This window comes from Pleuronectes platessa, chromosome 15 (assembly GCF_947347685.1).
Source record: "Pleuronectes platessa chromosome 15, fPlePla1.1, whole genome shotgun sequence".
NCBI lineage: Eukaryota > Metazoa > Chordata > Actinopteri > Pleuronectiformes > Pleuronectidae > Pleuronectes > Pleuronectes platessa.
Window position 1 is genome coordinate 10,009,047 of NC_070640.1, and position 15,111 is coordinate 10,024,157.

The 15,111-nt window shown below is 42.0% G+C and overlaps 1 protein-coding gene across 5 annotated transcripts in view; it reads right to left on the minus strand.

Moving 5' to 3' along the window:
- The window catches only part of fnip1 (folliculin interacting protein 1), a 36,110-nt gene that overhangs the window by 8,067 nt on the left and 12,932 nt on the right, over positions 1-15,111 (minus strand). For 4 of the 5 annotated variants that reach the window (XM_053442016.1, XM_053442020.1, XM_053442019.1 and 1 more), the window contains 10 exons: positions 13,147-13,284; positions 12,451-12,551; positions 12,090-12,164; positions 11,720-11,811; positions 10,763-10,846; positions 8,101-8,172; positions 6,571-6,706; positions 5,434-5,635; positions 4,915-5,000; positions 1,570-1,716 (listed from right to left, as the gene is read on the minus strand). In XM_053442016.1, the coding sequence (XP_053297991.1) occupies positions 1,570-1,716; positions 4,915-5,000; positions 5,434-5,635; positions 6,571-6,706; positions 8,101-8,172; positions 10,763-10,846; positions 11,720-11,811; positions 12,090-12,164; positions 12,451-12,551; positions 13,147-13,284 (1,133 nt within the window). The remainder of the gene's footprint in view (positions 1-1,569; positions 1,717-4,914; positions 5,001-5,433; positions 5,636-6,570; positions 6,707-8,100; positions 8,173-10,762; positions 10,847-11,719; positions 11,812-12,089; positions 12,165-12,450; positions 12,552-13,146; positions 13,285-15,111) is intronic. The other variant, XM_053442018.1, reaches the window with a different exon arrangement.

Below are 15,111 nucleotides of genomic sequence, written 5' to 3' on the forward strand. Positions count from 1 at the left end.
AAACACCACTTGTTGCCTGGGAGACACAATTTTATTATTGGTCAACACAACGAGAATGGGAGTAGGTCTGTAGAGATTCACATTCAGCCAATATGTTTTAAATGAGATGTTTTGAATAATGATAATGTTATTTCTTTTCTTTTCCAAAAAGTGTAGCTAAAGTTATGATTTCTTCTTAGTCTTTGTAGAACAAATGTTGTGTTGGTCATTTTTCACTTTCCAGACTCTCAAGCTAAGCCTCCTTCGATCATGTATGTTAAATAAAAAAAAATTGCACTAAAACAACCATTTGTTGCTAGTGCCAGAAACACAAACACCACTGTCATGGTCATTGATTTGAGGCATTTATCAAGAACATAACCAAACGTTCTCTGGGTGCAACGACTTGAATATGAACATTTCTAGCTTATGTGTGTTTTTCCTTGTTGATAAACTTTGCAGGTGGATCACTTGAAACCTTTGTCAGATACCAAACTGACTTGAAATTGTAAATCTAAGGTTTAAATCTCATGGGTTAATATTTTATTCAATGCCATTTAGGACACTTTTTTTTTTCCATATCCATATCTTTGATTTGCCAGCATTGAGTTGTTGCCTTTGATTTAATTGTTTTTTATACATAAGAAAAGAAACTGCTCTGGACCATGTTGTATGAATGAGGACTGAACGAATTAAAAATGAAAAAAATGAAGTGTTAAGTGCTAAGTGTTCTTAAAAAGTTGAAGACATAACATTTGGTTCTGGGAACCTGTCATGGACATAAATGTCAGAGTAATTGGTGATACAGACTTGTCAACACTGCTATAGTATCTGTTTAATGTGTGAAAGTTTAAGAAACCACAACATTAAAATGTTGGTAACTACTGCGTTCCTTTAAGATAGTCTTGATGCAACAATTCAGTTCAGTGTAATGAATGCTACTTATATCAGATGCACTCAATATTGCTGCCATGTTCAATAAATGCCTCGCTACCAATTCAAATATTTGCAGCGGTGGTTTGAAATGGTTTTGTAACAGCAACAATGAGAGTGTAGAGACTGGCAGGGATCTTCTCATTCACAGCTCCCTCTGAGAGAGACAAGTAAACGCAAAGAGGGGGAAGCATTCACAGTGTGTGTGTATGTGCGTGTGTGAGAGATAGTGTGTTTTTAACTGGTGTATGTGAGAGAGAAAATGAATAGTCTGTGAGAGTCTACATGTGTCTCTCTGTTCATGAGCTTGTTCAGGAAGTACAAGCCAACAAAAGAAGTGGAAAGACTCTGCATATGTAACATTTCTTTATGTCTGAATGCTAATGAGCATGTCTTTCCCTCTTTATATCTGTGACCTTGCATGGTTCCTGCCCAATTTCTTTCTGGATTTTGTCTTTCAGAAGATCACAATATCTAATTTCCTAGAGTTCTGGGTTTGTTGTGTCAATGCAACTGCTGACAACTAGTATGCAATATGACAGACATGTTGGAACATGCATTTTCATCTAATTTCCTTCCTAGTCTGAGACAAAACCTCTTAAAGTGGTGTGACATTCAGAAGTTCAAACTAGGTGTGAGAACAAGTGGACACTCAACTGGTTCTTGGAGGCCTGCTCCATCAGCAGGGAGAGCTCCCTCATGAACTGACTGCAGAGCTGGTTCTTCTCCGATGCCCCAGACATCATGGTCAACCAGACAGGCTCAGCCACCCGAGGCATGGTGTATAGGTCGCAGATGGTCATCCTGGAGACGAGGTACAGCGAGGGAGGGAGGGATGAAAGACGGAGAGGGCGTGAGGAGAGCGAACGAGAGGGAAGGAGGGGAAGAGAGAGAAAACAGACAGAGATGGAACAGACACGTTATTGTCTCTCGGGGGTAAACAAAAGAGATCTCAGTTCACAGAGCGTTGCTGTCTGCACTGAGGCCATGGGAGACCCTGGGTGTGTGTGCGTGTGTGTAAGACTCCGTCAAACTTGTGCACGCTCACACACAACCTCTGCGCTGGCTCTGTGCTGCAAGTGTGTGTTTGAGTGTAACTATCTGTATGTGGCTCGGCTTGGGCATTTGTTCATTGAGAAGGAGTGGAGTTTCCATGGAACGTGGGGTGTGTTGGTGAGCATGTCTCGGCCAGGGGCCAGGCTTTGACACAGGGGCAGGGGGGAATCTCTGCAGCCTGAGGAATGTCAAGAATCAGGCGTTTCTTAGTCAGAGCTGTAATATGGACGGCAGCTGCTGGACTCTGTCTTCAAAAATGCTAAACGAGGATGTGGCGTACTACCTGTTAACCCTTAATTCCTTGTAAACACAACATAAACAACTGCGATCTTGTGCAAACACATAAAACACAACAGCATGGAGTTAATGTCATTTGGAACTCAACACACATAGAACACGCCTCCTAACCTCTTTACATATCATTGTCAGCAGACAAACCCCCTAATAATACTTTATTCATTCCTGTGTTACAAACAGGTCGACTTATCCGTGGCCTTTTTAAGCCCCACTTGACCCACTGTGTCTGCTGTGGATTCATCTATTGAAAAAGCCCCCAGTGGATAGATGTGTGAGAAGGAGCCAGCCTGACATGAGAGAGAGATCTGCCCTCGGCTTCTTTGCAGCAGCTGAACTTTTAAGAGCTTGCTTGTGTATCATTACCTCACGATGGAGGGCACCAATCCAAGAATTTCTGACCTCATCCAGGGCTTTCAGCAGTAGGCTGTGTTTTCAGTGGCTAATGTACACATGGCACCGGTATGGTCACTGAAAGATCCCGGACCCAGTCTCAATTTGTTTGCAGTTGAGTTGATATATAAACACATTCTAGCAAGTCAATTAGTCAATACATGTGTTTTACAACCTCTTTGTCACAATTTCAATGTATAGTATAAAACTTAAAATATACAATACACTTAATTTTAAGATGCTTTTGAGTCTTGCTCATTTTAAGGGATAACCTTAAATACAATGTTGGGTAGGAAAACTGCATTCGAAACTCAGAAGTAATTACCCGGCTGCAGAGCGGCACCGTTTCTAATGGCTGCCATTTGGTGCATTCTTACCCTCCAGATTGCACCTTTTTATGTATTTATGGTAAATGGGATCTACTGAACCCAGGTGTGTTGAGTGTTCCACTTGGCTCAGGACAACTGCCTGTACCCTAACATACCGTACAGGCTGGTGTGACTTTTTATGTATACATGCCCCTGCTAACTGTGCAACTTATCTTTGGCAGCATGCATGCGTGCGTGTTTCCTTGCCCTCCAACTACGTCAAAGCATTAAGCGAAAGACATTTGTTCCAGTTTCCTTCAGCAATGTTCCATGATGTCAATACCTCTTAATGGCAAAGGTGGCTACGCTTATATTTAGCTGCCATCTGAAGGTGAGATTTGTATTTTGTTTGTCCCGTGCAATAGTCTTCTTCATGCTGGCAGTCATATATTATTTACTATTCTGGTGCTTGTGGCCGCTGCCCGAGTTAGATAGGGTTGACACGTAGGAGGCTTGGGTTTCTGTGGCCGGCTGCCAACAGGCATATGACTGCAGCAATGAGGGGACGTCAGATGGGAAACTGCCTACCAGCGGATGATTGACAAGGGAAAGTAGTGGTGGAGACAGGCATGTATGCACACACACATTAAAAAAGTTTGTAGTGACAAGCATGGCTCACACATGCATGCACGCTATTCTGCAACCTCATCAGTTCAAATTTATGATATAATTTTTCCATGTCATCGCATATCATTCTGAGAACTTGTGTTTCTAAACAGCCTAAATAAAGCATCCTCTAAAAGTAGCATTTTGCAGAGTTGAGTTTAGGTCGTTTCTAAAACACTGATCAATAAGCTTCCCTTAAGACAACCAGGGCCCTGAAGCAAGACCTCCCAGCATGCTCTGCAGTTACAATGCAACACAAGTGGTTTGCTCAAGACAGGTGGGGAACAGAATGTTCCTCTTCTCTCTATATTTCTACTTCTCTTACTTCGCTCAATGTGCATCGTAATAATAATTTTTTCAAACTTAATGACTTGTACCTTAAATATACACCATACATAAAAATAAACACATACTCAGTAATTATTAATGACTGCCACACCTCAGCCCACTGCATCAGTAACTGGAGCAGAATCTCCTCGCCTGTTTCCTTCACGTCTCATAGATTCACCTTGATACACCAACTGCTTTTGACTGTCATGACAACTTTTCTAAAAGTTCTTGTCATCTCCTTTGATGATATCAGCAACAAAAAGCTGAGAAGAACCATTTGATTCAGATTTTTGAATAAAACAATATATGTGTTTTTTGGAGATACGTCAACCTAAAATGTTGCTCCTGATGGACAGGGCAATCTGATACAGGCCCTTTACCTGCCAGTTTGTTTTATCACACCAGCCTTTCCAGCATCTTATCTCTCCTTCGCTCTCAAGAAACTAAATCCTGTCCACCACGCAGTTTACCCGTGTCGCACTCTGTGCAGTGACGACTGATAGACACAATGAATGATGCACGTTGCACAGCATGCTCTTGTGTCAGGTTACATGGAGCAGAGATACACCGAACACGTCTTTTAAATGTAGCGTCTGTTTCCTGGGAATAGATGTTAAATGTCACGTATTTTCCAGTCGCTCAGTAATGTGGAGACATTGCTATGCATGTTGTTAGAGTGTTTGGTTCCAGTCAACAGAAACTGAATGGAACTTAGATGTTTGCTCTGGTGAACTGCCCTTCAGATTTTATTAATAAACTTGCAGTGAAGCTCCTACCTTCAATAAACCATGAGGGAGTGTGTTTTTGGCCCATATCAAAATCCTTGTGTTTAATGTGGAGGATATCTCGTTTCACATAAAAATGCTCCAAAGTTTACTGTGATGTATGGTGAAAAGATTACTTAATTAATGTTATTGTCTGATTCACAATGAGTCAAAAAGAATTGTTGCCCAACCTGAATTCGTTGAGTCCCTCCATCATGCGGCTGTAAGCCAAGGCCCTCTGACTGGCATCAGCTGACCGGCGACTCATCTTCATGGCCTTGAGAGTGACATAGCACACACACGCTTTGAGCTATTTGGCACTGAAGCCCACAAACAAAGTTGCAGGAAAGGTGGAGCAAGTCATTTGTCAAAGAGGATGACAAGGAGGGGGGGGGACACAAAAAAGCTCTGACAGTGCCAACAACAGGCATCAGTGTTCAGAACCACAGATATATGTGGTATGACCATTGACGAGTCAATGTGACAGCTCATTACAAAGGGAAGGACAGGGTGTAAAGTTGACATTTGGCTACTATTCATATCTCCCTGCTAAGCAGGTTTCTTTGACGGGTTTATTTACACAAACATCTGACCCATTGAGTCAATGATTTTGTAATTTAAATGAATAACGACATCAGGAAAATAAAACACAAAGGGGAAATCAGGAAGAAATTCCGCTCTAATAATTGCAGTTCCAGACTTTAACTCACCTGTTCGATTGCGCTCTTCAGTTTGTTCATGTGGCTTTCAAACAGAGGGAAGTGGGAGAAGAAGAAATCCTGGAAGCGGTTGTTCTCCTCGGTATTGGGGGACAGCGTAAAGATGACTCCGATGGCGATCTTCTTCTTCCTGGCTACGCCGAGGCTCGGCCCCCCGCTTTCATCAGACATGTTGAAGCTCTCCTCCACCGACCTGTCCAGGACAGGGGGATAATTACAGAGCAGAGACCAATAGGGTTCTGACAAGACAGATTCTGGAGGGTAACATGTGGGTAACTTAAATGTATTGACTAAACATAGAAACCTGATTCAAAGACAGTTTTTCTAGCACAAGTCTATTTCATACCAAGTTATATCTATGCTCCCAGATTGTCTCACATAACAAATCTTAAGAATACTGTTTAGGATCTCCTTTTCTGAGTGTGGATTTTTTATTGCAGGGAAATACTGTTAATCAAAACAAGTTAATAGCCCAAATTCTATCCATAATTTTAACAGATTTTATCGTTGAAAAGAAAAATACTTTGAGGTGTGTTAAGAAGTGAAAACATATTAGGAGACTCTTAATCCTCGACTTTTTTTACTGCTTCAGCTGGTAAACAAGATCCTCTGGTGCTGCTGAACTGGAGAGCCTGAAAGATTAAAGCACTCTAAAGCCTTTATAGTGACAGGCCAACACAGTATACTGTGCAAAGTTGTGTGTGTGCGTGTGTGTGTGTGTGTGTCTGACCCGTTATAGGCACATAACAGCAGTGTATGTCACTTTCCCAGCTGCTTGCTAGATTCTGAGGAGGTCCTAAGAGAACAAACTACAAATACCTGATGAAGCTGATTAATGTTTGTGTAGAGTCTCTGAGAGTGTTTGGAAAGGTGCTAAGAAGATCATAATGTGAGTTTGTGTGTGTGGGTTAGAGTTGAATCTAATGATCGATAAGTTGACTGACAGGAAATGTATCAGCTAACTATTTCATCACCTAACCCTTTTCAAGAAATAAATACCTAAAATAACCGTTCTAGTTGTTAGGGTTTTTTGAAGAAAGAAAGACAGAAAGAGCTATCTCTCTGTAATAAACAATGTTTCTTATTATTTGTGTGTAGGTTAATCTAGGTAAATTTTATTTGTCTCACCATCGGGGGAAAACACCATTCTCCAGACTGGTGGTTTGGCTGCGGAGCCATCGGCGCTGGTAGCTGGAAGCACAGCTGCTGGTCAGAGAGGAGCCAGGAGACGGGAAGGGGGTGATCAACAGGCTGCTTAGAGAAGCTAAAGAGACGGAGAAGAGAAAGAACTAAATATAAAAACAAGAGAGTGAATGCGAAAAACAGGTTAAGTGTTTAGGGTTATTCATTCTGAACGACACACGCACACACACACAAACCAAGATGTAGCACCTGATTACTGGAGCTTTAATATGAGACCTAATATCAGCTAGTGTGTCACAGAGTCACATGCTGCAGTTATTGGACAAGCTGGCTTTACACCAACCTGACAAGGTAATGAAAACCCCCACACACATAGCCACATTCACACACACAGACACTAGCCCCCCCAACCCCCACACACACACACACACACACACACACACACACACACACACACACACACACACACACACACACACACACACACACACACACACACACACACACACACACACACACACACACACACACACACACACACACACACACACACACACACACACACACACACACACGAGTTATTTACAGCCCATAGGCACTGGCCAATGGTCACATGAACCATTAAGACAGAATGTGGTGTTGCTTGTGTACATGTGTGAAGAGATAGCGTCCTGAGGGCGAGTGAATGCGTACGCGTGTGTGAAAAAAACTAAAACTGTGCTAACAAGTTGAAGACGTAGCGAGAGGACTGTTGTAAGAGGAGAAGGAGGGAGGCGGGAAGAGAGGAGTGTTACGGGGGACGTGTGCGTACGTGTGTGTATCAGAGATAAATAAAGAGCTCTCCAGCCCGACCGCAGAGAGGGAGGAGATGCGAGGACGAGGCTTGAATTAGAAGCTTGTTGAAGAGTAACAGGTTTTCCAAAGCCACTATATTTAACTCTCTGCATGTGACCTGGGATAGAGCAGAAAACACCATTCCACTCGTGACAGTTGTGGTGTTTGTGGAGCGGGGGAAAGTGAGCAGAGCAGAGGTTAAGGGTTCAGTCTCAATTGCACAAGGTATTCTGGCCCATACAGACAGTGTGAACAGACCCACACTGTCTCTCACCCCTGCATCCTCTTCTTTCTCTCTGATTTTTGGTTTAACTACTTTAGAATTGTAGGATTGACAGTCGTGATGGCACTTCTCTCATTCCTCACCTTTCTCCCTCTGAGTCGTGACTAAGTGTCCACCTGTGGGTCCTTTTTAATGAATGGAAAACTGAGTGCATGTGCATCTGCCTCTTGCATACCACATTAGGGAAGTCACTACCGGTTAAAGTAACCAGTGTTGTGCAACTCTCCACACTCGTGACCTTAAGCAGTGACGTTTGAGCACAAACTTTCTCAAGTGCAAGAGTTCAATAGTTTCCTGGCGCACAGGAATAAATGTAAACCCCATTCAATGCTCGACAGGAAGACAGAGAGCTGTGTGTAGGTCAATCCAGGCTTTGGCTCCTAGTCTAATTAACCTACCTGACCGGGCGATGCCGCTGTCCCTCTCGTCGTACAGCCCTCGGCCAGGCATGTCCATCGGGTGACTGTGGCCTAGAGGAAGGGAGGAGGAGAGAGAGAGAGAGAGAGAGAGAGAGAGAGAGAGAGAGAGAGAGAGAGAGAGAGAGAGAGAGGGAAATAGGTTCGGTGAAGGAAAGGTAGGAGATTGAACAAGGAGGAAATGAGAGGGAGGAAAAAAGGAGACAAAGAAAAAAAAATGTAAGGAAACAGAACAATGTGATCAGCACAATGGAGCACGCGACATGCTGAGAATGCTCTTATCACCACAAGCACAAACAAATACAGTGGCTTAGACTACAACCATATTAACACGTTGTTTGTTTTAAAACAGCGTTTAAAACTAAAAACAATGTCCACACAAGCAGCTTAGCTATCGTGTATCGTGCCGGTGTAACCAGGAATCAGACGGTCTACGCTGGAGTTGGTTCCTTGCTTGCAGAAAATACACTGAACGAGAAACAGCATAGGTGAAAAGTAAGAGCAGGGATTTTTTTCTCTCTGGGACTGATGAAGTGAAGCAGTGTTTACCACACATCACTGGTAGTCAAGTCATGACTGATGAGAACCAGGTCCAATCAGGAAGCGAGTGCCCGTCAATACTAAACCGCGGCACAGGAGTTCTCAAACTAAAACACGGCCAGCAGCGATTTCAAAATTTAAATTTGTATGCGATCGAAAATCTCCAGAGTAGCATTGACAGCAGAAATAAACAGAGAAGTGGCCGCTGACAACTTCATCATGTGTGATCGCTTATTAATTATATATTGTAGCACGAAAAATTAAATTCCCACGGCCTGACAGCCTATTCTAAATAATTTTAACACTATTTGACTATGAATCACACAACTCCCATGTGATGTCCACACAACGAACGCTCCACACATAAAGATGCTGGACGAGATTCTACAGGGAAATTACTGTTGCTGATTGATTCTCTTGCTTTTGGTGCACCCTTTGTTTAGTCAGACCAAAACACAGGAAGTGTCACAAATAGAAAGATAATGCCAAACCCACTGCTGTTGTAATCTGCTGTTGCTCAGCTTCTACAGCAACTGCTGTAATGCAACTTGCTACAACAAGCACTATAGTATGAAGTCAATGAGTCTGTTTCCTTATTCTCAAATGTCCTTCTCGTAAACTCTCTGGACTAAAATAGGGAAAAGGGCAACCATTGTCTCAGCAGAGATGTGAAAACCAAAAATTCAGCATTTGAATGTGCAGTCAAAAGGACTGATGTCAACTTTTTTTTGGCAAGAGAGTTAGAATATGTGTTGGTGTGTGTGTGCGTGTGTGTGTTCCTATTGCACACTGTGCTATACCAAGATTACATAACTAAGAGAACAAGCTGCCATGCCAAACTATGGTTGTGCTAAAATGAATAGTGCGTAGGTGTGGGGAAGAGCATATTTTTATAAAAGCATCACTTCACCAGTGAGGGCAGAGGGTTCACCCTAGTGACAGGGAGAGAGGAATAAACACTGAATACTTTTCTATTTGAATCATTGCTACTTCCTGTTGCTCGAAAACACCAAACCAATTTGTTTTTAAATCACTGGGGGAAAATTGTCGATTTCTTTACAGCAATGATGCGTGGGCAAGGTTTAAAATAATATTGTTTGCAAAAGCAATGCAGTAAGTGTTCAATTATTAGTTTGAAAATAAACGCAAATCGTGTTCTGTAAAAAATAGGTACCTCTAATTTAAGCCTGTTTCACAGTCACTGGCAGAGACAGATGCAGGCTACCTTACTGTACACATTTTAGAAATAGTTCTAGCTACAACTGGAATATAATTGGCTTATAGAAAATAGAGTAGTAAGTATTAACTAACTACTGCCGAGGCACCCTTGGGCAGGACATTTCACCATCAGCTGGAGAGGTGGAGCTCCTCAGTGTCCCACAACCTCTCTGTGGCAAACTGTATAACTGTGTTACGGATATGTTTAACTTTAGTGGATGCGTATAAATGCATGCATCTCCAGAAGTCTGCGATTGAGCTATTTCATTTACTTTTGAATTACAATCGACTAAAGTTGAATATCGTTATTAAAGAGTAGAACAGTTGCCCATGTATCATGGTCACTATCAGAGACAAAAGGATAGTTTAAGTATGAGAGTGAAGAACACATGAAGAAAGGAACTATGAAAACTACAGCTACTGACACCAGTGAGCACCCATGCACATCATTTCTGCGTGTGTAAAACCTACAGGCCTGGGTCAGATAACAGTGGCAGAGATATTAATGATTTATTTGCAAACTCTTTATTGCTGATAAGGTTGTGTGATGACGCAGCCACTAGCAAAACAAAGAAAAAGAGGCTGTTCAAAGCAAAACATATTACAAAAAGTGCATTTTTTTTAATTATTTGTCATCACCTGAACTTATTATCAAATACCCAAATGAAAAACCAAACATAATTGCTGCAGCTATTATCTGACCCAAGGTATTTGCAAGTTTGAGGTTGCGTCGCATGCTTCAACTATTGCTACTAGTGCAAAAATCACCACTCAGCCATGCAGCCGCTGAGAAACTTGGCCTGCACTGCCACTACTACTGCAGCTACAGCCTACACACATACACGTAACCAGCACACATAAGTGGTGGCCGGTTTTAAGCGCCAACCTGAAAAGAAAGACGCGCTCTTGATGAGGCGCAGAGGGCCCTGTTCAGAGAAGGCCCGGCGAGGGCTGCAGAGCTGCGAAAGTCCTGTGCGGCACAAACAAAAACATGGAAAAGAAGAGAAGGAAGAGGGGGGGAAAGACAACAAAAAAAACATGAACCATGGTTAGTGAATAAGTGAGGAGGAAGACTAGCAACCTCCTGTTATCTTTACTGTACGTAGTTATGGGAGATCTTTAGTCTGGAATGAAATAATACCCATCGCGTAGCAGGTCAGTCAGCGGGTTTAACAGACAAACAGGAAGCCTGCTATCACTCACAGAAAACACAGGTAACCAAACACTAAATTGAAATGATAAATTATACATTTTTGTCTTTTCTGTGAGGATGACAGAGAAAAGGCATAACAAAAGCATAGTTTTGCAGTTCAAGCTGTTATTTATACATTTCATACTGTAAACCAGTCAAGGATCGTTTTGCCAAGAAACTCGTTCTTGCACGGCCAGTTTGAGGGTTGCTGGAGCTCTGAAGAGCTTAATGAAGGGAAGCAGTACCAGAGAGTTGATGGCAGTTTTTCCAGTCTGGTTTGTATTCAAATAAGAATGTTAAAGGGTAGGAAAGAAAAACTAAATCTTCTGCCTCCTCACAGCTGTAGAACGACACTCCAACGGCAAAGCGCATGTGAAATTCACGTTGCTCTTACAGTAAATTATACTTAAAAAGTAAAAGTACTTTTTAATCATTCTCAAAGTGATGTGATGTTAGAAACTGAATCAGATTAAATTAAATTTTTTCAAAAATAAAATGATCTTTGCATTAATCAGATGTGTATCAGACTTTAACTCAACTGAGTTTAGGCTGTGTTTTAAAGAAAAACATTTCACCTCCTCTCTACTTTCCTTTCATACGTTATCTAAAAAGGAAGAGGAGGACTTCGGTGCAGCACTGGGTTGCTGTTACCTATGTTTCCTAATAGACTGTTGGGCCCCGTGTTTTGATCAGGCCTTAAGGTGTTGCCATCCTGTCCAATGAACTCCAGGCTGTCCTGTAACCTGCACAAGATGAAACAGAAAAAAGGGAATAAAAGTTATTATGTACCAGCAACACTATTATACTGCACATATACAATTACAACATTCGACAAAAAAGGTGACTTCAATTATAACATTAAAAAAAGCTATGCAACAGTAGAGCAAAGTGACAAACTTCACACAGAAGGACAGATTACAGTCAATCAAAGACAGTAAGAAACACTGACAGTATTGATGTCTGATTTAAACACATGGGACCTTGTGTGTGTGTGTGAGTCTGGGTGTGTGTCTCTGCTTACGTGTTGAGGCTGCCGTACACACTGCCTCCTGTCCTGGCGGTGAAGACCTTACTCAGCATCAGCTGAGGTGGTGATCTGATATGATGATAGCACAGGGACAACGGTCATCAGCATATGTGAGCCAACTACTTCTGCTCTTGCACATTTGTGTGCCTTTCATATCTAAATTAGTCTATTTTTCTCTTGAATCGTTTAGTCCTTACTACTTTTGTACAGTAATGTGAATTAAGAATTGGATACTTTGATACTCCACAATAGACCTTCATACTAAATGGCATAATAAACTTGTTCAGAGGATGTGTTTTCATTTTATTTCATTATCAGCTACAAGATGAAAAGCCAGCTTCCCTCTTCTTCTTACCTGATCTGGTGGATTTTTAGTGTGGAGCCTTTGTAACTCATGGCAACAGAGCCGAACATCATTTCCCCCAACATCACCACATCGGACGAACACCTCGAACCCTGGAGGAGAGAAAAGAGTTAGACATTTGGAATGGATCTTTAGAATGGAAGACACATAGCAACCAGGCAAACAACCAGGTGAGCTATCGGGTGTCACCTTTCAATATACAGTATATTTCTTCTTAAAGATTGATGAACTCCAGAGTGAACAGACTGACAAAGTGAATCCTGCAGGACCTGGATATTCCTATGCACACATGGAATTTGCATGTATAAACATTATGTGTGTATATCAACTTGAGCGTTTGTGAATGCTTAGGTATAAATACCATATAAAAGCAGTAGAAGTTGACATTTTTCTGTCTTGGCTGATACTACTATTAGTGGTGAATCTCTAAGCACAGGTGTGAATGCACAAAAGACGGACTAAGGGCAACATTCGGAGGTGGAATGTGTCCCAAGTTTAAGCACTTTGTTTTAGCAGTGTATATAAAGATGTGTCCTCGGCCAGAATGAGGTGCCGCCTACTCAACTGATGTTCCAGTTCGCAAACTAACACAAAAAGAACAAATTGTATAAACTGGCTTTGTCCATGAGATCCGAACTTTTCAGTTCACCCGAGGCGCACGTTAAGGTAACAGGGCCCGTGTGTTACCTGGAAGCGGAGACCCTGCTCTTTGGTGTCTTTGGTTTCAGAGGTGCACGAGGAGGAGCTGTCCAAGGAACTGCTGCTGCCACCTGTGGGTCGGAGCTGGCAGCATTTCCCGAACATCTTGACCTGGGCCTCAGTTGTCTGTGGAGTACAAAGGCCACACTATGTTAGTGAGGTTACATTTGTTTCTTTTGATCAAGTTCTTTTGATCATTCTCCAGCAGTCTCTTAACCTTTCAAGTTGCTTTTCCGTTGGTATTAACTTCTATTGTTTAAAAAATGTGCAAGTAAGCTGCAGCTCTTTTACATGACATCATTAGGATAGATGCCAGTTTCTGTGTCCTATACACATAAGTAAACCTCATTGAAATAAAAAATTCTGTACACTTCCCTTGATGCTCTGACATTGTAGGCCGTCCCAAAATAAAAAATATCTCCCAATTATAAAGTTAACTTTTGGAAATCATAAACTGAATTGAACTCATCATTTGATCAAGTAAAAAGACCACAGAGGCATAATCCAGGGGCACTTGTGTAAACAGCAAACTAAATTGTGAGCTCAATCAGCCTGTGTCATGTGCCTTCTTAACTTGGCAGCCTATTGAAGAGGAATGCATTTGGGACTGTGGGAAGGGAAGGGGGAGGGTGTGAGTCTCAGTTTGCGTGTGCGTGTGCATGTTGTTTAGCTCGACTCTGGTAATGGCTCACTGGAATTCACTGTTTCTGATAATGTTAAGAGAAATGAAAAGATAGAGAGAGAGGGGAGAATGAGAGGATGGCAAAGAAAAACAAAGAATGAGATGGGGAGGGAAGGAAAACAGGAAATGAGGTCGAAAGGCTATCGTTTTGCTTCATTGCTCTCTATATATATATATATATATTTTGTTTTATCTGCAGATATGTACATTTTCTGTTCACTCTTATCAATATCATGACTGATTTCTTAATAAACACACTTGGTAATAAAGCCACACTGATTCAGAGTGAGCTTGTGCTCAACTGTGTACATGGGTGTGTGCGTGTCCGCTGCAGTGCAGCATGAAGTGTGTACACAGGAGCCAGCAGCATGTGACTGCCAGTCATATGACTCTTTCTGGAACTCGTGAGCGAGCAGCACTGCAATCATTTCCTCCCTCCCTCTCCCTCCCTCCCTCCACCAGTAGAACTTCATCCCTCTAATTCCTGCAGCTGTTTTTCTTTCAGCAGATAATTTTTCTAGCTCTTTTTCTCTGTGTTTTATTCTTTTCCCTGTGTTTCTTCACTCTAAGCTGTCACTACATGAAATCCTTGTTACGCTATTCTGCCTTCTCTCTGACCCTCTGTGTTTCTCTTGTATCTGCTGGTTATCTCTCCAAAATAAATTCCTCTTACTTGACAAAAAATAAACAGCCATCATGTGATAGAAGTCACACGGTAGCTGGCAAAGACCTAACAATGCAGTATGCACCAAGAATATTGGCATCGGACTAGGTAACACACACACGCACGCGCACACACAGCAGGGCATTAACTCCTCTTATTACTCTTACTGCATTTTGGGAGCTCACAAATGTCGCTATGCAGACACACACAAACACCCCTACAAACTGCATAACTCTCCTTATTGCAGTTCTATATCTGGCACCAGTCCTTTCTGAAAGTAGCGCTTAAGTAAATCCATGTGTATGAGATGAGAAAGTTGTGCAAGCAGACCACCGGATTTCCAATGTCAGGGTCACATTCAGTTTGTCAGCATGAAGTGGGCTTGTGTGTGTAGGTGGACTGAAAGTCAGGCAGGTTTAGAGACAGAAAGATCGAGGCTGATTTATAGAAGATAAGAGATAATGTTATAGAGAGTAAGATTGTCAGATAAATGTATAGAGACAGAGGACAGTAATCAGGACATTAGCGATGGGCATAATTAGGAGACAGAAAGACAAAAGGGTTAGAGAAAAACCGACCGAAGAAGTGAGCACATTTTGAAACGGTA